Below are 25,714 nucleotides of genomic sequence, written 5' to 3' on the forward strand. Positions count from 1 at the left end.
ATACAATTGTTTTGTCAAATTAAATCCAGGTAAGAAATTATCATGCAATTGACCTTTTATTCCGAAACATGAGTATGACTTCTTGATTTCTAAAAAAATATACTCACAATTGGATAATAAAAGTAATTTAATTCCAGCGCCAAAGCTGAAAATTTATTTCATTAGTGGTTATATAATTTCCCCCGTGACATAAAATTCATTACTTTTTAATTGAAAATTTTATAAACTCCAATCCTCTTTTCTGAATTACATTTTCTTTACATTCATTTATCGTATATTATTTAATAGTTAGCAAGGCTATTCCAGAACATATCGTCCCAGGCATCAAAAGTATATTAAGAGATATAATGTATGGCAAATTTTCTTATAAGGAACTAGTCTCCCAGAATGTTGTTCTCTAGTGAAACTTAAACACGTATGATCATAATACATGTACTATACAACACATTTGATAAGCTTCATAAAGACAACTTTAAATGCAAATTTGTATCCCTGATGATTCTTAAAAATGGATCTATTGAAAGTACGACAGTGAACATATTTTTTTTTTCACAGAAGAAACCAATGGTTTAAGATAAAGCATGTACTTTAAATGAAGTAAGTGAGTACTGTAACTATAGTTTACGTTCCTCATATGTTGTAAATGAGCAGAAAAGATTCAATGAATATATGTATAGCTGGAAGGCGGGAATATTTTCATCCTTCTTTGTAAAAATGTTTCATATTGAAACAAGCACACCATAGGTAAAGTTACTTTTCAGTAAATTGCAAAATTTCAGAATAATTATTAATATAGCAAACGAAAACAATAATATTGACGATTAATTAAAAGCTTATCTGATGTGATCTCCATTCAATCGATGTTTGAAATCCCAGCCGATCTTCCATCACTGGAGACAGGTAGTGTAATTCGAATTCGGAATGTGCAACATATTGTTATGTCATGTTTTACAATAAATAACTGAAATAATGTTTTTAAAAAAAGTCTTTAAGACAATAAAACACTTTAAACATTTTTTTTCATTTTTCGTATTTGTCTTTTGGCAACTATAGCAACAGATATTTATGAACATGTCGTGTTTGAAAAGACATCCTTTATCGTTTGAAAGGAATGCTGTAATTGTCATGAAACAGATTTGTCTCGAAATATCATGAGATGAACATAAACTAAATCGCTATGCTTCCGAACTCATATGATTGAGAAGTTATAGTCTTAGTCTCCTCATGCTTTTTTCATCAAAATGGTATTATGCATTATGACAATTGCAGGCCATTACATACAATTTACGTCCACGTAAGAGTTTCAACAATGATTTATAAGTTTGCATTCATTGGCAGATGAAAGAGCTCAATTACTATAAAACACGTTCAATACGCAGTAAATTGGCTTTATACTGAATAACACGTTAAAGGCCTAGTAGTAGTAGGTGTAGGTATGGTGTAATCAATGACAAACATGTCTGAAAAATATAAAACATCATGTGATAAGTTGTTGCATGTCATTGATATGACAATAATAATAAATAAATGTCTGAATCAATCAATAAACGTACCTTGCGCTTAATTGCAAAGAAAATCACCTTAAACCCGAACGCATTTTAGGTATCCAGACTGTCACTCTTACATAAGTATTGATTTAAGATAAATGAGGATGTTAGTTGAGATCTGTGTAAAATCGTATTTTATTTCATGTGCCACAGAATGAAAAAAAAATCAACAACAACATATTTTCACTAGTTGCAACTAGTGTTTTTATTCATTTCTGCTTATTTCCGGAAAATTATTGTTATTCTTAGTTATTTAAACAAATATCCCGAATTGGAGGCCCCTCACGCACAGTTTTAATCGCAAATGCCATAAAACTTCGTTCTTACGCCGGTAAGAAGAGAGACAGTTTCTAAAAATATTTCTTTTATAATGCTGATATATTATAAACATTCAACAAAAAATATTATTAATTATACATATTCCAAAAAAATGGATGATTGTTTTATTTTTTTATTTTAACAGGGCATGAATACATTGTCATAATTAAATTAGTTGCCATTTTTGAAAGTATAATGGATAGGGTCAAAGTGTAAACAAATCAAATTTGTATTGCCATTGAAAGAAAAACGTTTTACAAATTTAAGATTTTGTTTTATGATACAATGTTTCATGAAAAATGAGAATCCAAACGCTCTCATTGTCAGACTGATTTTCTTGTATACTGGTCAGTTTTGAGAAAAAAGTGAGGACCACGCTATGTTGGTGACCTTCGACTTTAGGCGGGGTATTGATTTCTACATCAATTAATTGTTGTGTGAAATTGCCAATCAAAAGACAACGTATATGACATTATTTGCAGGAAACCAGCAACTGGCGAAACAAAATTGTCTTTTGCTTTCGTATATAATTCCGACTCAATGTCTTTTATGAAGTAATACCTGAAAAAAGTTGTCTAGATTTATATTCAAGCAAAATATCCATCATTATTGTTTAAAAAGACCACAAACCAAAGTTCAAACAATTGACATGATTAGTGTCACAAAGCTCAAGGAGCAAGAACAACGTGGAAATACAGCGTGACTAGGATAATTATAATGTGTATATTCCAGTCCGAAACTGTTCCGTTTCAGAGGAAAATCGCACAATTTCCGATACGTCACACCAAGCTAGAAACCAAAATAAACACAAAAAGAAAAAGCCATATGTTATATGGTAGCGGACAACGAAAGGAAACTTCCTACCAAGCATTTATTGTAAACGTCATACCACGCAGAAATTGAATATGTAAATAAAGTCAAATATTGTATACAAACACAGCAAACAAACCATATCATCATCAAATTCCTTTACCGATAAATTATAGGATTATCGAGTCTTCCATTTGGAGCCGTATTTGATTCGAGTACTTTAAATGAACACGATCTAATTGATTGAAAGACAGTGTTATTTTACTCCATATGCTTGTTGAACTTTTAAATAAGCGACCTCTTACAACAATAGCTATACTATTACGTGATAATCTCCCTGCGCAGGTACATTAAAAACCTTTCAATAATTCTAAGAGCTGAAGCAAATTAAATTTAAAATTAAATCATATTGCTATTAGAACAGCTTTGGTTTCACCGAAGCCAGCAAAAACGGTTAAAAAGACATTTTATCGAGCGCAAGGTCTCCGTTTATGGATGCATTATCATGGTGAAAAACTGATTGATTACAGATCGTTTGAACACTTTAATGCAGGTTCAGCAGTGTTTTCAAACAGAGGTATAAATTTGCTCTTTAGTTTCGATGCACTTTAAACGTTGCAAATTGGTAAATGTTTTGCATTACTTTTCCGTGAATAAAATAAATTGGAAAAGAAGAGACATGGCCATAGAATAAATAATAAATATTTTAAAGGTACACTTATTTGATTACATTTCGTCTGACCTTTTTCAAATCTGCAAAATCAAGCTCATAGCAATACTGGAAACCTGAGTTTAAATGCCAAACACATCAGAACCACATTTAACACTGAATATGTCTGCATTTATATTTTCAAATTACCTCTTGAATGCGAGCATTATTTGTCAATGTGAGGAGAATAAAGAAATATAGCAATATATTTGTGGAATGCGCATTATGGATAGGACAGGCTATAGGTATATCAATATTTATTGATGTCATCTTATTTTAATTAAATGATTCACAAACCCGACGCCCTAATTTCTGTGCATATGAAATAAAAATACAATAGATTACGTGATGTTTGTATTTTAATGGATGAGCATAGACACACATAATGACAAACAAATAATGACAAACACGTTGACAAGTTGACAAATGTCCCTGCGACATCTTACCCCTCTTAGAAAGAGTGTGGACCCGACATTGCAAAGATACTTGTCGCTACAAACTCAGCTACACCAATATACACTTCATACAGGTATTATATTTATGTAAGTACTGCAATTGTCAAAACCATTTGCATGGCGTATAGAATTCGTAAAATATTTTTGTTCACCACGCTTTGCTGTTGTGATAGGTGTTTATTCATGAGTGTTGAAATTGAAAGTGTCAATCAATTGGTGTTAATGGAAAAATACTGAACATTTTCGTAACAACACGAAGATTTATTTGTATGCAGTAGATGACCGTGCATAGTCATTGTCATTGAAAAGAACGTGTAGGATCCAAATTGATTGATTATGTTAAAATTAGTTGTGATTAGATAGGTTGTTCAGATGTTCATGGCCTTAACAATGGAGATTTCGGTCGGGAGGATCACCTTCGTCGTTTACTTCTAGATAAGATGTTTACTCGCACTGCATACATATACCAGCAACATTTCCCGTTGCAATCTGACCGGTTAAACAGTTTTACAACAAATAAGATTGATTTTTATTGACATTGGGTAGAATTTTGTTTCTATTGGAATTCATGTGATAATGAAAAGTTTGTCGGCTCTTATTCTTGAATAAAACTTCATTTAAACGATTAACATTTTATTTATTCATTTTTATTAAACATATCTGTAGGGTTTAATTGTTGCTCCGTAAATGCCGAAATTTGCCGTTGTATTATTCTAGATGTTAAAGAGCTTGTTGCCGCCCTAAGAAAGTGGAACAAATGGACCACATGTCGACAACAGTGTTGGGACTCCACCTTAACGTATGTGTATATTTGCCAGGAATGTAATTCAATTTTAGGACCATCGGAAATAACTCCAATTTAACAAAGATAAAAAGACATTATTATCACTGCAGTGATCGATATTTTTACTGATGTTATTTTCTGCAAATTCTGTTTATACGAACAATTCTATATATGAAGTCTGAAAAGCTCTCTTTGGAGCATCTCAAACAAATTGGTGGTGAACGGGAGGAATCTTTTTTAGAATAAGAATATTCAATCTTCTTATTATAACTTTTCTTTTTCACATATTATAACAATTCTTGACTGTATATCATGTACACGTTCATAGTTCCACTTTGATTAAAGTGTAAAATAGTTTTTGATAAATATTAAACTTAAGTTTGGATAAGATTGATGCTTTCATTTTTTTAAATATGTATTTATATGTGAAAACGCGTTTGAATATGATATTTTATGACGTAAACCATTATTTTCTCCATTCTCCGACAATCGCATGTATAAAGGGTATGAATTGCAGTTAAAACGTCTTATTTGAGAATCAATGATTGTTTGATTTATCGAAAATACAAGTATTTTAAGCAAGAGCAAAATTAAATTTAAAATTAAATCATATTGCTATTAGAACAGCTTTGGTTTCACCGAAGCCAGCAAAAACGGTTAAAAAGACATTTTATCGAGCGCAAGGTCTCCGTTTATGGATGCATTATGGTGAAAAACTGATTGATTACAGTTCGTTTGAACACTTTAATGCAGGTTCAGCAGTGTTTTCAAACAGAGGTATAAATTTGCTCTTTAGTTTCGATGCACTTTAAACGTTGCAAATTGGTAAATGTTTTGCATTACTTTTCCGTGAATAAAATAAATTGGAAAAGAAGAGACATGGCCATAGAATAAATAATAAATATTTTAAAGGTACACTTATTTGATTACATTTCGTCTGACCTTTTTCAAATCTGCAAAATCAAGCTCATAGCAATACTGGAAACCTGAGTTTAAATGCCAAACACATCAGAACCACATTTAACACTGAATATGTCTGCATTTATATTTTCAAATTACCTCTTGAATGCGAGCATTATTTGTCAATGTGAGGAGAATAAAGAAATATAGCAATATATTTGTGGAATGCGCATTATGGATAGGACAGGCTATAGGTATATCAATATTTATTGATGTCATCTTATTTTAATTAAATGATACACAAACCCGACGCCCTAATTTCTGTGCATATGAAATAAAAATACAATAGATTACGTGATGTTTGTATTTTAATGGATGAGCATAGACACACATAATGACAAACAAATAATGACAAACACGTTGACAAGTTGACAAATGTCCCTGCGACATCTTACCCCTCTTAGAAAGAGTGTGGACCCGACTTTGCAAAGATACTTGTCGCTACAAACTCAGCTACACCAATATACACTTCATACAGGTATTATATTTATGTAAGTCCTGCAATTGTCAAAACCATTTGCATGGCGTATAGAATTCGTAAAATATTTTTGTTCACCACACTTTGCTGTTGTGATAGGTGTTTATTCATGAGTGTTGAAATTGAAAGTGTCAATCAATTGGTGTTAATGGAAAAATACTGAACATTTTCGTAACAACACGAAGATTTATTTGTATGCAGTAGATGACCGTGCATAGTCATTGTCATTGAAAAGAACGTGTAGGATCCAAATTGATTGATTATGTTAAAATTAGTTATGATTAGATAGGTTGTTCAGATGTTCATGGCCTTAACAATGGAGATTTCGGTCGGGAGGATCACTCTCGTCGTTTACTTCTAAATAAGATGTTTACTCGCACTGCATACATATACCAACAACATTTCCCATTGCAATCTGACCGGTTAAACAGTTTTACAACAAATAAGATTGATTTTTATTGACATTGGGTAGAATTTTGTTTCTATTGGAATTCATGTGATAATGAAATGTTTGTCGGCTCTTATTCTTGAATAAAACTTCATTTAAACGATTAACACTTTATTTATTCATTTTTATTAAACATATCTGTAGGGTTTAATTGTTGCTCCGTAAATGCCGAAATTTGCCGTTGTATTATTCTAGATGTTAAAGAGCTTGTTGCCGCCAGTGTTGGGACTCCACCTTAACGTATGTGTATATTTGCCAGGAAAGTAATTCAATTTTAGGACCATCGGAAATAACTCTAATTTATCAAAGATAAAAAGACATTAGTATCACTGCAGTGATCGATATTTTTACTGATGCTAATCTCTGCAAATTCTGTTTATACGAACAATTCTATATATGAAGTCTGAAAGGCTCTCTTTGGAGCATCTCAAACAAATTGGTGGTGAACGGGAGGAATCTATTTTAGAATAAGAATATTCAATCTTCTTATTATAACTTTTCTTTTTCACATATTATAACAATTCTTGACTGTATATGATGCACACGTTCATAGTTCCACTTTGATTAAAGTGTAAAATAGTTTTTGATAAATATTAAACTTAAGTTTGGATAAGATTGATGCTTTCATTTTTTTAAATATGTATTTATATGTGAAAACGCGTTCGAATATGATATTTTATGACGTAAACCATTATTTTCTCCATTCTCCGACAATCGCATGTATAAAGGGTATGAATTGCAGTTAAAACGTCTTATTTGAGAATCAATGATTGTTTGATTTATCGAAAATACAAGTATTTTAAGCAAGAGCAAGTTCATTCAGAAGACAAATTCTGACACATAGAATAATTTACATATTTAAATAGATTGGCATTTATATTTTCAACACGCAAGCATCTCCCTTTTGGCATTTCTTGTCGAAGAGAAATGTAGCTTGACATTTCACCCAACTTTAGTTGATCAAATGTAGCAGGTCGTCAATTTGAATTCACAGAATTGCTTAGCTCGCACAGGAAAAGTCACGTACAGCTTAATAAAGTAATGATCAACACGCTTAGCATTGCCATTTCAGCGGGATTTTGTGGGCACATTTTCTGTTCATCACTGGAAAAAATAAGTAAGGTCAGCTTACAACAAATAAAATGTAATTTATTTTGCGATTCGATTTTTCGTGAAAACTGTTACTTTATGGCTAAAACTATACTGCCGCTAAGAGAAAAGAAAAGCACAAAGTTTGAATCGTGTAGCAGAACAATACGAGAATTGTGGTTGAAACGTTAGGAAATAAAATGCGGTTTAGTTGATTCTTTAAATAAATTCCTTCCGATTTAAATGTTAAGCAACATTATCCGGTGTGATTGAAACGTACACTATAGTCCTAATAAAATGTTGAGCAACACAATCCGGTGTGATTGAAATTGACGCTTCATTCCGATTTAAATGTTAAACAACAATATCCGGTGTTATTGATACTTACACTATATTCTGATTTCAATGTAGAGCATCACAATGTGTGACAAACGAAGAGTAAACATAACGTAATGCCTGGTGATCGAAGTGTAAAGCATCACTATGTGTGACAGTTTAAGAGGTAAAATAACATAATGTCTGTTGATCGAAGTGTAAAGCAACACAATGGGTGGCAGTTGAAGAGTAAAATTAAAAAGAACATAATACGTGGTGATCGAAGTGTAAAGCAACACAATGTGAAGCAGTAGAAGGGTAGAAAGAACATAATGCTTGGTAATCGAATTGTTAAGCAACATAATGGTTTGGCGTTGAAGAGCAAAGCAGCATATGCCTGACGAATAAATATGCAAGTAGATAGTGAAGTGTAATCGTAAAGTGCAACTCTATGTGTTGAACATCTCGTAATTTCAATTACTGCAGCTTGCAAATATGTTGAAGTAATTATATGCGTAAGGTATAATGATACGGAGAAGAAATATAATAACGGACACTTGCATGACATTAACAAATGGTTGAGCGCTTGCTAACCTATTTCATTTAAAACTGCTGCAAGTCGATGAGTGATAAAGTTTATAAAAAAGCCCCACAATATATAGGAATGTCCCTAACAACAATTCATTTTTCCATAGAGGTTAAAAACCAAAATGTCAGTTTTATCATAACATCCTTTTTGAATAATTTCTGAATATGTTTTAAGAACGAATTTTTTCAATAACATGTTTTAAGGGTATTATGAGAAACGATTTTTGGCATAGCACATTTACTTCCGCTGGGTTGTTTAAGTTAATTTTGTTTCGCGCTGCTACAAGACGACAATATAAAAAAAAAGTTTTGATGAAGCCAATTTCAGCTGATTGCAAGCAAATTAGGTGTGGAAATGTCATCCAAAGGTTTATGAAGAACATTCATAAATATTGACAAATTGGTATCAATCAAATATTTTATAATAACATTATTAAAATTTTAACAAAGTTAATTGGTTCATTTGATCTGCTGATTATCTAACATGGTGTATACTTAAACTTTAAAAGAAATACACAATTAATTAATTTAATGATTCTTTTTCTTTCAAGTTCTTTTTAACACGTTTAATTAATTGTTTAAAAATGACACTATAACTGAGGTATTATTTGGCACAAACTACTTCCGGTAGTCGTATGTGGCGGATTCGTGGTCTAGTGGTAACACACTTGACTGTCAATCCAGGAATCGCATGTTCGATTCCCCGCCGCACCACTAAGCATGGGATTACCATAATCAATTTGGAGAAAACAGGCTAATTACAAATATGCAACATCTGATTCCCATGATTTCTCAAACCGAAACTTATGTGTCAATACACGTTTACAATTATTTAGCTTTTGAACACTAGTGCTATTGGAAAACGCCCAGTGGTTCTTAATAACTCGTTTAGCGATTGTAAAGACACTGCTTCTTCATTCGTTGATAGTGTGTCCAATATCCGATATGAAACATAGCAATCTTTACTGGCAAAGATAATTGATGAACAAGAGAATAGAGTCACAGCGCGACAAGGATTGTTATCGAGTGTCGTTTGCCCCGAAATTCGCCCTTAAACGTTGTCAGCGGATCATGAGTATTACAAGAAACAGAAGTTACAGGAAACATAAAAAAATTGAAAACGCAATCAACGAATGCAAATTTGATTTTGTCAGTGCTATTAAATAAATGTCATGCAATTTAACAATCGAGTTCAATGTGTAGATGCATTAAAAGTGTTCATGATATGCAAGTTTTGAGATGGTAAAAAGCAAAGGACCGTTATGAAATACCTGGATAATTCCCAACTGTGTTCCCAATTGTTTTACGTATTGTCTGCGCTATATGTTCTAAATCAGTATATTAGGACGCATGTGTTTGTTTTATCGTTTGAGATCAAGCAAAACATTTGATGGTATATAGCAACAACGACTCAGTAAATAGGCATTATTTTGTGATTTTGAGATGTTGGGGTAACCTTCATTCCAGCTTGACTGTTCACATATTATTTGGAAAAAAAGTTTAACTACTTCCAAATTAGTCCGAAAGCTTTATTGTTTGAAATATATAAATCATGCCATATTTGTGATTTATAACAAGTATGTCAAGATCTGAAGAGAGTTCCCTTTCATATCATTTCAATTGCAGGTCTATTGAACTATTTACATCACGTGGATATTAAGTTAAAATTTGTTTTTGTTTAAGAAATACAGTTTGAAAATAAATGCTATCTCGATTGTGTTTCAATGGTGAAAATCATAAAAAAATCACTAATCAGGATCGCTTGTTATATATAAAAGAACAACTACCGTTAACCAAAATTTCCATGTGCTAATATTTCGTGCTTGATGGTATCTATATTTAAGAAACTTGTGTCTAGTTACTTAACAAAGAACGACTATTTTGATACATACAAAAATAAGAAAAACGTTAATACTATATCATATAATATTTATTACACTATATATATATATATATATATAGACTGTGACCTTGACCCTGAATATAACTACAAGGCTACCAAGGTCGACTGTAAAGGTGGAAACCAACAGTGTATGGTATGTGTGCTTAAACAAACACCAATAACCATAAAATTATTAACTACTGATCAAGCAAAACACATTCTTTTAGTCAGAGATTAATGTATCAAACTGTTATTTGGATATAAGTTATATTAATGTTTAAAGACGAGGTCGTTGTTTTTGGCTTGACTTTTATATGTTTATGGTATATAATATGTTTCCATGAATGTTTGTATCATTTTACAGAAAGTCCAGTATCAGATGTTTGACAACGTCACGCATTACGATTCTGTGATACGCACGTGTAGTGACAAACTGTGTCATGCGACCAGGATGGACGAGTTTGTTAAGTGTATAGCCACACCCAAACAGTATAAGATAAGTGGATGTACTCTATGTTTCTGCTGTTCGGATAGGGATTATTGTAATGGTGCTGAAGGATCTAGGATAGAGTTGTGCTAGTTTGACATTTGCTTTACATCTGGTGCAATTATGACAATCATATACGTGACCTTCACATGACCAGTGACATCATATTGATATAGTTATGTTAGAAAATTTTAAAAAATAATTGTTAAATTTACAAGAGAAACTCATGTGAGTTACACGGCACATGTTATCAAAAAGAAAGTAATCGGATGAAATGAATATCAGAGTCAATATACGTGAGCACGTGTACTTCGGATACAAACTGGATTGATATAATAACTGTTGAACATGTTTCTATTGTTGTTTTCAAATTTCTATACTGGATGACATAAGGCGAACAGAATGTATAGGTTATGGTCATAGTATAACTTAAATAAATTTGATCGGTTATAGGAAGGCAGCATATCTTTAACATTGGCCAGATATAGTATTTTGCAGTGTTACTATTGACCATTTGCATTTCTTATTTAAATTAAACAACTGTTTTCACCTTGCCAATAAGTCTATTTACAATTCTAGGACTAGGGTTGTTCGAAGATTGTACTCAACGCCAATAATCGTGTGTATAAACTAAAAAAAAACGATTTTAATTGATACATTCAAAATTGGTTGTCAAACATATTTTGATCCTTCTACCACATGAATAATTATTTGTTTCTGAGTTAATTCCCATAAAATAATATGAATGTGACCTAATGGGTATATATGTTCGACGTTAGTTTTATTTTGTTGATACCATTCAAAGGCAAAGATGTTTTGATAGTTTTTACTGTTATAATGAATATGGCATTCTCTAGAGTCTATGGCTTTTGAAGTTATATTGTGTCCGCATGAAAAACTCGGAAGTAATTTGTAAGCCATTAAGCAGACTTTGACTGGTTCAAATCTGGTTAATCAATTATGCAATAATCAAGTAGTCGTTGGACATCGACTTTTGAGCAATTTATCCTCAAAGATGATGTAATTCGAATGTTTTTTATCCAGCATGCTTTTAATTTGTTCCTCTGAATTACAGTGTTTAGAACAAATATTGGACGCAAGAAAAAATATTGTTTAAAAAACAGTATAAATGATAAAACAAATCAAGATACCAGTCTTGTTTGAGTATTAAACCTCATGTTTTCAACACTGAGTCGAAATATAGCAAATGATTTTAAATAGTCTACGTAACTTGTGTTCCAACAGTCAAACAATTCGAAACGTTTTCATATAAATATCTTTTCCATGGAAGCAATTAAAAAACACAATTTAATTCGCACATGTTACTTTTTGGCTTTTGTATCCATTGATGTATTACTTTAACACCTTCTTACCACTTCAGAAAGTGGATGTGCTTTACCAAGTATATTTCCTTTGATTGAAAGACAAGATTTTCTTTAATTAATATATTTGGCAAATTTTGCCACAATTTGTTAATGTGTGAATAGGTTTTGCAATATCCTACGCCAGTTTATATCTTCAGTGGCGCAGTGAATATGGTCCCCCAATGTACATCCAGATGACCTGGGATAGATTTCCTGATGCCTGCGTAACGTGTATCTACATTTACTTTGTTTTTCCTATTACATGTATATCTTTTGTCTGTGAGTTTTCTCAAATCAAAGACATGTTACAGTTTATCATATTGATATATGTTTTAATGTTTTCAGAAATATGTTACATTTGAAAAGTGCAGCTAATATACCTTAAACATGTTTTAAATTATTTTGCTAAATGACTGCATATTAAATGTGCATAACAGTCATTTCATCTTTGGAACTCTGAAGTGGTCGTAAATTTTCATAAAGGCCTGTCATTGTCAAAATTCACAGACTGTTTTGATGGAAATGAATCTCCAATACACGATTGGCGAGAAGATTTATATAAGTATATTTTCGTCTTAAGGTATATTAGGACAAATCAGTTTCAATATAATCATAACAATCATTATACGTTATGACTAATGTCCTTTCAAAAGCGGCACATATATCTTATATGTAGTAATGTTTGTTTCTTATTTTGTCTAGACAAATGAAAGCGATTAGAGTGTCATTTTGTCTGACAGTGTAAGGATGAATTTTGTGATACATTATTGTGGTTACATATGATAAAAGTGATTAAACGTGATACGATGTGTCACGTATGGAAACTAAATAACAATTTTTGACTTCAGTGATGGGCATTTGTCTGGTATTTCAAACATAGAAACTTTCAGAGATCCCAGATATATTTTTTTCGATTGATGGGCAATATAATTATGATGTATTACGTTATCAATGAATATGAAGAAATATCGCATATTACAAAACGAAGATCTTGAGTATTTGTATTAACCAAGCATTGAATAAGTTTCACATACATTCAATATTTCTATATCTTTATTCGATGGATAAAATGAATATATTACCAGATGAATAAGTGAATTGTATATTTACCCTGGTCAGTGGTCAACTAGAATCAAGTTAGAAGCTAGGTTTTAATAAATGAGTTTTATACAGATAAAAACGTTTTACCGAGAAGGATTTAATTATTTCTGTCTTTTGTAAATGAACTTGAACCAGCATACAAAGTTCCAGGACGAAAACTGGTTATTAAAAAAACTGAAGGAGAAATACCAGAAAGGACTGAAAATTCTGTCTGAACTTGTGGCTAACTGCTCCATTGTTTCACTCACACATGATTCATGGACGTAAATTAAGACTGAGAGTTTTGATACCGTCACAGCTCATTTTATTGATGCAAACTGGAAGTTGCATTCTGCAATCCTGCGTACATCGCACTTCACAGGTCCACACACAGGTTTGATAGTTTGCATATATGTACATAGTAGGTTTAGCTTTTATTTATTTTACAAATTAAGAAAATGTTATTTTAACTAATTAAGTTCTGATTGATGATTGATTGTACAATAATTGTATTATAAACTTTAAAACTTTGTCACTTGTTGTCATTCTTTTGCACGAGGTAGTCTTTAATTTTTAGGTAAGCTGGAACTGTGCAGCTGCACCGATTGGACAAACATTGTGCACATTTATGTATCTATATTTATTTTTTGGTGAGAATATTAGCCAACAACTAGCTAAGACGATTGCAGTGTGGAACATTCGGGACTCGATCTTTGTGACAGATAATGCTGCCGATGAAAAAAAGCAATTAATCTGCTGGGCTGTCCACGTGTCGGTTGCTATGGTCACAGATTAAATTTGGTTATCAAGAAAGGGCTTGAAAACTCAGAAGCTAAGACACTAATTGATAAAGGTAGATCCATTGTTACCTTTTTCATACCAGTATAAATGCTACAGAAGTGTTACTGTCTTCTCAATCAACTGGAAATCCTCTTCATCTTATCCAAGATGTTTGCACAAGATGAAACTCTTCATTGGACAAGCTTGTGAGACTGGACAAGTAGTTCCCAGTTTTGACAAGGATTGTTGTAGATGGAGCCTTAGGAAAGCGCACAAAATAACTTGAAACAAAGATGTACAGCTACAATGAGCGGAATGGTGTTCAGTCTCTCATTAATGTGCTCGAACCTTTCAAAATTGCAACTGAGATGCTATCCAGTGACAAAATACCTACGCATGGTTTGATCTTACCAGCTCTTAAAAAGTTGAACTAAGTGTTGACTGTATCTGCGAATGATAGCCATATGATTAGGGAAGTGAGGATAGTGATGAAAGGGCAACTTGATAATAGGACAACTGATACTGATATAACATTGATAGCATGTAAACTTACACCAAGTATGCATCATATGTGCTTTGCTACTGAAGGGGAGAAGGCAGAGGCAATAGAATTGTTGTATAAAGAGCTAATGAAATGCTTTTCTGTAACAAGTAATGTAAAACAAGAACAAACAAGGCCTTCAGAGGTAAACAACAATCACCCAGACCCTCCACTTCCTAATATGAATTTTGATGAAGAACTGAAACGAATGATGTCATCTGTGCAGATAAACCCACACAACCAAAGAAGGTCAAGCTTGAGGCTCCTAAGCAAGATGTTTCTAAAACTGAACCCACATCTTGGCTTGATGACATAATATTTGGTAAAGAAACAAAATCTCTTGACCTCACTGAACTTGCCAAAAAGGAAATGGATTGTTATTTGTCTGAGCCAAGTGTTGATCCAATGTCCAGCATTAAGCTGGTGGAAACAAAATGAGTCTCAATATCCTAAGTTATCGATACTTGCCAAAAAGTATTTGGCAATACCTGCATCAAGTGTTAGCCCAGAAAGAATTTTTAGCTTAACAGGAAATTTGATTTCAAAGAAGAGAGCAAGATTAAGGTCAGATCTTGTTGATATGATGGTATTCTGGAACAAAAACAAAAAAATACACAGAGTCATTCTAATATATATTGTAACTTTAATACATTGACCTTGTTAAGAACTATGTGGTTGTTTTTCAAGTTCATACTGTTGTTACATGACTTGATTTCTATAACTTGCAATCTATGTGAAACATAGATGAAACATTACATTTGTTGGAAGATATTTTGGTAGATAGTATATAAAGAGAACTGGGATAGTATATAAAGAGAACTGTAGCAGAATGTTTCCGTGACATTCGTAACATTGTTTACGTTGTTATTTTCTTGTTAGATGCAAAAAAATTGTCACTTTTTTCTGTATCATAAACTTTAAAGTTGACAAATATGAAAAATGTCATTATCTTTCCTTTATGTTTAGAAATAATTCACAGCTACAAAATAATTGATGTTAAACAGAGAAACAATAAAATGTTTTCTTAAGAAATAAGCTACTCACCTGAGGGGTGATGGGATTATGTTTTTTAGGATATTTTGAGGTTTTTTTTTAAATTACTTTGATTTTTGTTTACTTTTAATACAAATATCTAAGTTTTTCATTTTCGTTTAAGAAATTAAGTGTTTTTGCCAAAATTGATCAACTATGTTTACCCCATAGATGCTTATCTGTTTCTCGGTTATATATATTAACTGTTTGTACGGTTATTTATTAGCAACCGATTAATCATTAATCAGTCGGTTAAGTGGACCGATGATCGATTGTTTTTGACCGATTCCAAACACTAGTACCGATCCCGATACCCAGGTGCTATCCTTACTGTCGTCTTGCCATGTCATACGTACCGATCCCCATAGTACCGATCCCGATACCCAGGTGCTATCCTTACTGTCGTCTTGCCATGTCATACGTACCGATCCCCATAGTACCGATCCCGATACCCAGGTGCTATCCTTACTGTCGTCTTGCCATTTCATACGTACCGATCCCCATAGTACCGATCCCGATACCCAGGTGCTATCCTTACTGTCGTCTTGCCATGTCATACGTACCGATCCCCATAGTACCGATCCCGATACCCAGGTGCTATCCTTACTGTCGTCTTGCCATGTCATACGTACCCATCCCGATACCCAGGTGCTATCCTTACTGTCGTCTTGCCATGTCATACGTACCCATCCCGATAGTACCGATCCCGATACCCAGGTGCTATCCTTACTGTTGTCTTGCCATGTCATACGTACCCATCCCGATACCCAGGTGCTATCCTTACTGTCGTCTTGCCATGACATACGTACCGATCCTAATACCCAGGTGCTATCCTTACTGTCGTCTTGCCATGTCACAAGTTAAGTTGTGTTTCGGGAGGTTCTATGCTACGGCTTTCATTTGAAAGTGTAACGACAAAACTTCTCTATTGGTATTTACAAATTTGAGCTATCCCATATAAACGCAGGACATAGGTTTTTTTTTAACGCACTATCATGTTTAACTCATTCGACGTTTATGATAAGAACAAAAAAATATATGATTCAGGTTTGAATAAAAATAGATGATGACAATATTTTAAACATTTTTTTTACCTTTGTTGATAAGCGTGTTTGATGTACGCTTTTCGTGTAGAAAACAATAATAATTATCGGTAAACATCTTAATACATGTACATTTTTCATGATTATATGATTTTAAAATACCATGATTGTTTAAGACGTAAAGCTACATAAGCAGCGATGCATGTATCAATAAGTTAAGTGTCAAAACCGGATATTTTGGTCACTCCATAAATTGCGTCTCTTAAGCATTTCCCTAGTATTACTGAAATTGTAGCAAATTAAAACAAGTTTCAATTAAATTATTATTGTAGTGTATCAGTGTAGCAGAAAACAATTTATATATGTCTTACTAAATAAAGATATTCGGTGAAAAATAAATAATGTTATTAGCTGGAGGTGTAATTGAAATACACCCTCAATGAGTTCCTACCGTTCTCGAGCCTCGCTTTCGCATGGTATGGTCCCACTGAGTAGAATATCCTTTACACACACCCTAATAACAGTTCCATTGTAAAACAATGTCTGTATTGATGGCTACCAATGCAAATAGCAGTTTATCTATTGTTCCTTGTTGTAAGTGTTTTATAAATTATTTAGATACAAATGAGTAGACAGTAAGTAAAAAAATCCTTACGCATTCAAGTTGTAATTCAAGAAACGACATTTCTTTTCATAGACGTATATTTTGTCGTACATAAGAGCCATTCTATTTGACATAGTTAAAAAGTGATGAAAATTTGGCAAAGTGGTGCGTTTTTCATGCTAAATATAACAAGCACATATTGGCAGTATTATTTGTTTTATTGTTTAATGTTCTGATTGTTTAAAGAGATCAAAACTGATGGTTTTAAAATCAAAGTTCTTTATAATTGAGACAAATTGAGTTTGAGAGTTTACACTGTAAAAAAGAATAAGTAGGTATGATTTATAATTTTTGTATTAAAAGTACACTAGGCTAACGTAATTGTAAAATTTATATTGTGATGTTTAGATTAAGGTCCTTGAACTAAAATTTAGTTTTCATCTCGTAGTACCAGTTTCCATTGTTCATTTATTTGGTTGTAAGTTTATTTATTTAGTTGATTCGAATAAAACAACAATGTGTTTGTTTTACTTTAATTGTCTGTAAATCATGCTTGGCGTATTCTGAGAACAATTAAAAGACAAGCCTATTTTGCTTTTGCATTGACTGTAGGACACAGACTTTGATATGATAGTATTTGAGGTAATCGCCATTTTTCATATCGTATGTCTGCAAATCTATAAACGTCAATTGAACCATAATCAAACTAGTGTGGTATGAATTACTCACTTTTAATTACCCACTCGCCGTAACAAAAAGTGCTGTTCAGGTTTTGCGTGTTGTCTTATTATTATGTGTTTGTTGTTCCCTATAATAATTTTATTTGTTAGCATCTCTGGGTTAAACTGGTTTATTTCTGACAATGCATGAAAAATATCGAATAATATTTCCGAAACAAAATTGTGTCTATTAAAAGATCATTTAGATTACATTCAGAGTAATTTATCCACCTGTCAATAATTTATTTATAACATGTTATGTATATCTATTTTTTGAGCGGTTTAATATTATCTTTATCCAAGAAAATTATATTGTATTTAGGATTCTACGTCTGCATGTCTGCATGAATATTATCTGCGTATAAATTATACTTATAACTTTGAAACGATCGGTGATGTCGTTTGTTTCACTAACTTCCTGTCGGGCACTTAACGCGGAAAATAGCATTGCTTTTTGGTGTTCGCTTGATCAGCATCGTAGGTGAAACTGGTAGCTCGGTTTTGCTATTCTTTATCGGGAAAAGCATGTGCTTACAAAAATCTGACACTCGTCGTCATATGAGACACACTTTTATGTAACTTGTCCAAAAGATATGTGAATGAACTCGCCAATTAAACGCTATCCAACCTATTTCCTGAACTCGTTGAATTGGCAATTAGTGACATATCCTACATATATACTATACAGTAGACAGTTAAGACATCTAGTTAATGATGAGAAGCCATGTCATAGAAGAACTTCAGCTGATGCTACACATCGGATATATAAACAAGAGATGCTACTTATCAGTTTATACACAAAATTTGAGCCACTCCTCGAGTTAACCATTACCCGAGGGATACAGTTGAATTGCCTTGGTAAATGACTTATATTATTCGTATCGTCTAAGGTAGGAAGCCTGCAGGCAACGTTTAGGAAAAAATGAGTTACAGGTTTTAAAGGAGGAAATAATAGTTAATGGATAAAAACAATTTACTGAAAACAAAGACACACAAAGACAAAGGTAAACCAGTCACTTAAACACACATGGTGGCATAAGGTAGTACATATGAACAATACAAGCTCTAAAAATCAACAACAAATGAACAAAACATTTGTCACACTTAACGTTTATCGCAATCTCTGTGATACTTTTCATAAATAGTTTTTTCACAGTCATTGTTATTTCCGCTCTTAAAAAGCCACATTTAATAAAATGTCATCTGTCTAATTTTGGCCACTCATTTTACCACAACGACCCTTTATCAAAACTTCACAATAAATACAAAGAGAAAGTATTTATTAGAAAACTAATATGAGTAGAGTGATGTGTATTGCACTATTTATTGTTTTATAAATAAAATAATGATATATTTGAAATAGAAGAGAACAAAAGAAAAGAGTACAAAACAAAAGAGTAGTAAATAATACATTTCCTTCGCGACAGTTTTAAATGTTTTCTGTATTATGACAAAAGCTTTCTTAAGCATTTTTAAATACACTTATAATGAACCATTTAGTGTCTGGTCAAAATTGTCCATGTTTTATTTAAACATGAATGTCTCGCGCCTGGTATAGGAAAATAAAACGAAACTGGTGCAGCCTTTTGGTAGTCTTCAGTTACATATATTTTGGTATATCGCACAATCTGAAACAGAACAATCATTAATGATTACGTTCTTAAAATGGATGTGCTGAATACATTTTATTCTTACTTCCGATTGTAATATGTATATAGAAGGATATACGAAGAGGGTATTATGAAGTTTTTCTAACGTCCAGTATCGGTAAACACTACCGGTTTAGACCGTTCAGACGTGACAATAAATGTAATATATTCCTGTAATAAGTTATACTATCATGGAATGAATTTCCATCCATGCAAGTTTGTTGTTCATGTACCCAATCTAATATTTTTAAGTGTTATCTTATACTTGATGATAAAATCAACTTGTATACGCCATAGACAACAACGTATTTACTTTAAATGATTGGTTTACACAGCATTTCCATAAGTGTAAATATATGTTTTTGTTAACAACTAACTGGACAATATCCACAACTACCAAACGCTACCTAATTCTGTGAATAGTTTTGAATTCTCGCTCGTGCCTAACTCTTCGTATTGTAACGGTTCCGTTGTCTTGATGGAGGATGTAAGTTGCTCGGTTCGTCTACAATCGAAGTAAAAGGAACGTAAAATTGGTTAACTATGCTACATTGGAACTAACCAAGTATTGTATGCGAAATGGTAATTAAAAGATGCAAAATAGTAATATAACATGTATATTTAATTCGTTCGCCTTCAGTGATAGTTTAAAAAGTTAGTAGTGTTTACAGACTTTAATATCAGAAGTTTCTTGTGATGAAAAAAAAAAGAAAATGTCGGATGCCAATATCAAATGGAAATTTAATTAGATGAACCCGTGTAGTAAATAGTACTTACTGTCTTTGTATGTTATCAATTTCGTCTGAAAGGAAACAAATGTAATTTAGATAGTCAGAACATAACAGAACATTTATTTAAAAGTGTACAATTTATCTATAAATTAGGATCATTCGGAACTCTTCGGCCATTTATATCGAAAACAACCTCGGATGTATGCCGGTACATCAGTTAAAGTAGTTCGTAAATTTTTAAATGATATCATTAAATAAATGAAGTGTTTTAGCTTGTATTTGTTGATTTAAGTTTAAATTGATTTCCAGTGAAGTATATTATTGCAAACACAATTAAGATTCCAAAGAGTTATGTCATTAAGTTTAACTGCTGCATTACTTCCCGATCTACTTGCAAGGACTCGACATTGTAAACCGTCCATATACATACGATTTTGTTTTTTATCCAAATGGCCGAAGAGTTCCGAATGTTTGTTTAATATGAGAAAGTTTACTTCAAAACAACTATAATTGACTAACTTAGCCGAATTATCAAAGTGTTAATGTTTTGACCCCCACCCCCAATCATTTCGTGCAATTTGTTTGATATGATACAAAATAAACTTATGCAATCGTTTGTACAGTTTGTTCGAAAAGGTGCAAAAAGTTTTTGCTTGATAATTTCCAACGTTACCTATCTATTTCTGCTGGTGTTTCATAGAGTCTTGCTCACGGGAATGATGTATTTGTTTCATCCGGGCGTCTTAAAGGTAAATGGTATCTTAAAGGTAGATTTATGAATCACATGTCAATCATACATGTATTTTCAAGTAGCTTTCTTCATTTAAATTATTAATTAATTGTAAAATCTAGGTTAATAACCATACAATTATATATTACTCACTGACTGGTTTCCTCAGACTTTTCATCTGAAATAGTGTATTTTCATAACACATTATTGCATATGTTTGTATTGTACGTGCAAGAGTGTCCCAATAAAAAAAATGATACTAAACACTAACACGAAATTGTAGTGATAAGTGATTAAATCAGATTACAGAGTGCGTAAGGTAGTTGTATTAAAACCTTATTTAATTAATAAAATATAATTGTAGATAAGAGTTTGAACGATAATTTATGCTGTAGACGAAATGTATATTTTCCGAAATTTGAATATAATAATGTATATGTTTTAATATGATCTATAAATATACATATTGCACTATATGAAAAAAATACAAACATATATTTACACCTAAACTTCCATTCCTTAAATGAACTGCCTTTCGACAACTGCGTTCATCTATCGATGAACGCAACATCTTCGGATATGTTCGGATCGCAATTCAGCGCATAACAATATACATGAAAGCTATTGTTCTTCTTATTGTTTGTATTGGGTCAGTATGTCCCGTAAAATATAAATCAACACTTTCAAAAGTGCTTAGTTATTATATTTAAAACGTTTTGTTGCCAAAAGTGTTTCAAGTTTACGTTTAAAAGTGATTTCAAGTGGTTGATCTTTTCCCGCGTTATTGTGACGTCATTTGACAGGTAACAGTCGGGTCGTTCCATTTACAGAATGGGTAAAAAAGGATTACTGACAGGTAATCCCAAATGAAACGAAGTATTTTTTTTACGTTTTTTGAATAAAATAATGAATTTTTGGTGTAAATATAAGGAATGAATTGCGGGGTTGATGTCATTATCGGGGATATGAACGCAATTGGGCAGGTCAAAGTACGCGTTGAGTCCTTCAGACTCCACACACTTAGACCAGCCTAATTGCGTTCATACCGCAATAATGACATCAACCCCGCAATTCATTCCTTAAATGACAAACGAACCACGTACCAGCTTTAGGAGAGCCTGGATTGGAGAACTTTCTCTTCAGGAAAATCCCGGCAACTCCAAAAATAACCAAAGCACAAACGCCTCCAATAATTCCTAATATAACGGTGAACTCTGAAATAATAGTAGATTATATAGGATATTTCGGTGTGTGTGTAGTTTGTTTATATTTTATTGATTAATTTCATCACCAAAAGTAATAATAACAAAATATGATTAATATGAACAAGTACTTGATTTGCGTCACAAACGAATCAAGACAACTGTAAAAAGCTCATTATTTGTCAACTGCTTTTAATAGGTTAATATTTTACATTGTTTTATCAATATTTTTATGCAAATACTACAGGAACAAGACAAACAGTCTATTGTTTGAACCCCGATCAATGGCGCAGGGTCAAAGCTAAAAAACAACAAAACAGAATAGCAAGACAAAAATCCAGAGTCCAGACACTTGAAACAACAACACAAAGTTTCACAAACAACATACTGCCTATAACATGTACAAAACAAGGGAACGGTAAAGAAAATATAAATTTACGTGAGATTTAAACTATCTTCTTCATTTTACAGCTCAATATTTTGACCATCCAAAGTGCATTTCAGGGCCAGGATTGAAACAAACCATCAGGTCGAGAATAAAACAACAGGTGAAGTGGTTAACTCCAACGGTTCCTTATCGGCCAATTTGTACTTAGGCAAATAAACACTTACTGTTAGTGTTATTAAGTATTTATTTAATGTGTTCTGTATCAAAACAGAAACTGAAATTTAATGAAGCAGCATTTAGACAGTGATTGTTGGTACATTAGAAAACGTTAAATTAATATAAATTAATAAGATAAAAATAAACATGATTATAAGCAAATGTTTTTAACTATTTTAAAGTAAAATCAATATATAAAATGTATTATTATAGTAAATGGACGGGTACTACAAATTTCACATTAACTTGTTTTTTTTTTGTGTTATATGTCTTTGGCGTTTACCCGGGGATTATATTTGAACTTTCGGCTACTGGGAATGTTTCTGTAGTTTATTTTCATATAAATATTGTTTTGAAAATAAATTTAGTAAATACTATCAAAATGCTTAGTAAAAGTATAATATAGGTTGATATTTTGTTACTCTTCGGAAATAATCAAAACAATTATATTTGTTTTCATTTTGCATTTATACGTACCCTCAGCTTTAGTTGTATTTTGACTATCCATGTTTCCATCATTCAAATCTGCAAGAACGGTTCAGACATACCTTTCAACAATCAATGGTAACAATGGAAGGTACCAATGCCGCGAAAATAAAAGGCATTTATACAAGCAGACGACATAAATTATGGAAATAAGCAAATTATAGATATATATATTATATAAGTTATAATTTCTAGAACTTACGGACAACAAAAGTAAAATTTGGTCTGTGTTGCTCAGGTGTTTTCCAGTCTATCGACGTAATATGAACGTAACACTGAACATGAAAACTATTTCCCGATGTTCTTAAAGCGTCTTCTTGACTGACATTGTACAATACAGAGTCAGTTTTTTCTAACTCACAACTACCAAAAGCCTTCGGTTCCCCGACTATCTGTTTACCAGAGGTAAAAGGGACAAGCTGGCTACCATTGTCCATGCTACTTTTCATCCAAACAATATTCACTGATGAGTTAAAAGACCCGATGTTGGCCGTGCATTGTAGCCGTAATTTCTGACCAACATGGACAATTGTAGTGGAGTTTGTTAATTCAGAAAGTAAAGTTTCTCCATCTCCGCTTGCTTCAAAGATTTGTTTTGTGATTTTCGAAGGTGTCACTGAAGAATAAAAATGAATTTTCTAAACACAACATGTATCAATTGGAACCAAATGTGTTTAAGCTAAGCACAGAATCGTTTATTTGATATTTCAACCTATGCTGAATTCCCCAAATCTAAAGCTACTATATGAACTTGTGCCAAACACGATGACAACATGCCATGATATTCTCTGACATGCTGGATTTCGGTAAAGAAAAAAAGCCCATTAAAAAGAATATTTATTTGTTATTAACATAAGGTTTCATTAATTTATGGTGAGTTGCTAGGAATTAAAGAACATTTATCAAATGTCGCTAAGACCAGCACAATACGTTCAAACCGGCAAACTTTATGACATATTTCTCTTTGGGAAAGTGCCAAAATGTTTATTATAACTCCTTCATATATGTATAGTATAAAAGTCATTCAAATTCGAAAAAGCAACACATGATGTTTATCCTATGTTTTAAGTACACTTTAGCCTGTTGGAAAGCTTTCATATACTATAAAGGAAACTTTTCTGATACGAGTCTAACTTACACAAATACTTTTATTATGTTTTACACACTGATATGTAATTTGAGCGGAAAAATATTCAATCAATTGCAAATGACTTTCTTACCTTGTACTTTAAGTTCCTTGCGTAAAAATACAAGGCCATTACTCATATCTGATTTTATGTACTGTACATAACACTTATACAACCTGGAATCTGTACAAGTAAATGAGGACACCGGCCGAGACACACCAAGTGTTGTGTTGCGATTATTACTTGTTACATTGTCAAAGCGACCAACAGCCGTCCACTTAGTAACATTTGAATACAACTTGGGTTTCCGGTATGTTTCTGTATCTGATGGATTATCATTCTGCATTCGAATGTTTAAAGGACCATTTAACTGCCACAGGATTATCACTGCCAGAGTATTCAAGTCAGTCACGTTGTTCAACTTACACATTATCTCGAATGTATCATTACTTAAATAGTCAACAAGTAGCTCAGTGACTATTTGTGGTTTGTCTGGTCGACTGTCGGATATCCTTCGAAATTCAATTTGTATTATATTGTCTGAAAACAAAAAACATTTTTTTAAGTTTACTTGTACATCCTACCGAAAGCATGTACCTCTCATTCAAGTATTCTCAAAACTGATGCATTAGAATCATTGTTATTTGTTTAAAGTGTAATCCTGTATAGAAATACCACATTAACTAATAATAATGTTTTATAATTATTGTTAGAGTTATTTTGATTCAATCATCGCAGTAAATAAAGACATGTTTGCTATCATTATAATACACGTTATTATGAAGACACAGATTGTTATTCTTATAATTGAAGTCCAAGATAGTTATTTTTATGATTCAAGCCTAAGATTTAATCCAAACACCATAACCGTATTGCTCTACTTATTGTTTTCGTATATTTCAAGCCCAAGAGTTAATCTAAAGACCCATACTGCTGTACTATACTCATTGTTATTCGTATGAAATAAGTCAAGAACTAAACAAAACACCAACAAATCTGTACTATACGTATTGTTATTTGTATGAAACAAGCCCTACAGTTAATCTTAACACCAAAACTGATATGCTTTTATACACATTATACTTATATTGGTTCAAGCGCCAGAGTAAACCGAAACACAGAGGTACCTTGCGCGTAAACAGCCTCAACCAG

General features: G+C 32.4%; 2 protein-coding genes across 3 annotated transcripts; both read right to left on the reverse strand.

Annotated features, from left to right (window-relative positions):
• Positions 1 to 15,200: 15,200 nt before the first annotated feature.
• Positions 15,201 to 16,470, reverse strand: LOC128228028 (prothoracicostatic peptide-like). The gene is made up of 2 exons (XM_052939058.1): positions 15,999 to 16,470; positions 15,201 to 15,226 (listed from the first exon to the last, which is right to left on the reverse strand). The coding sequence occupies exons 1-2, from the start codon at positions 16,468 to 16,470 to the stop codon at positions 15,201 to 15,203; spliced, it is 498 nt and encodes a 165-aa protein (XP_052795018.1).
• Positions 16,471 to 19,018: 2,548 nt separating this feature from the next.
• On the reverse strand, positions 19,019 to 24,940 carry LOC128239876 (uncharacterized). 2 transcript variants are annotated; one of them, XM_052956319.1, is made up of 9 exons: positions 24,656 to 24,940; positions 23,638 to 24,051; positions 23,427 to 23,474; positions 22,247 to 22,357; positions 21,297 to 21,321; positions 21,090 to 21,155; positions 20,460 to 20,483; positions 20,090 to 20,187; positions 19,019 to 19,661 (listed from the first exon to the last, which is right to left on the reverse strand). In XM_052956319.1, exons 1-6 carry the CDS (start codon positions 24,906 to 24,908, stop codon positions 21,122 to 21,124), a joined length of 885 nt encoding a protein of 294 aa, XP_052812279.1. In that variant the 5' UTR covers positions 24,909 to 24,940; the 3' UTR covers positions 19,019 to 19,661; positions 20,090 to 20,187; positions 20,460 to 20,483; positions 21,090 to 21,121. The 2 variants fall into 2 exon arrangements, with proteins under 2 accessions (XP_052812279.1, XP_052812287.1); XM_052956327.1 differs by having other exon boundaries at positions 20,460 to 20,484; positions 21,087 to 21,155.
• Between the last annotated feature and the right edge of the window lie 774 nt (positions 24,941 to 25,714).

Source organism: Mya arenaria, chromosome 1 (assembly GCF_026914265.1).
Source record: "Mya arenaria isolate MELC-2E11 chromosome 1, ASM2691426v1".
Taxonomy (NCBI): Eukaryota; Metazoa; Mollusca; class Bivalvia; order Myida; family Myidae; genus Mya; species Mya arenaria.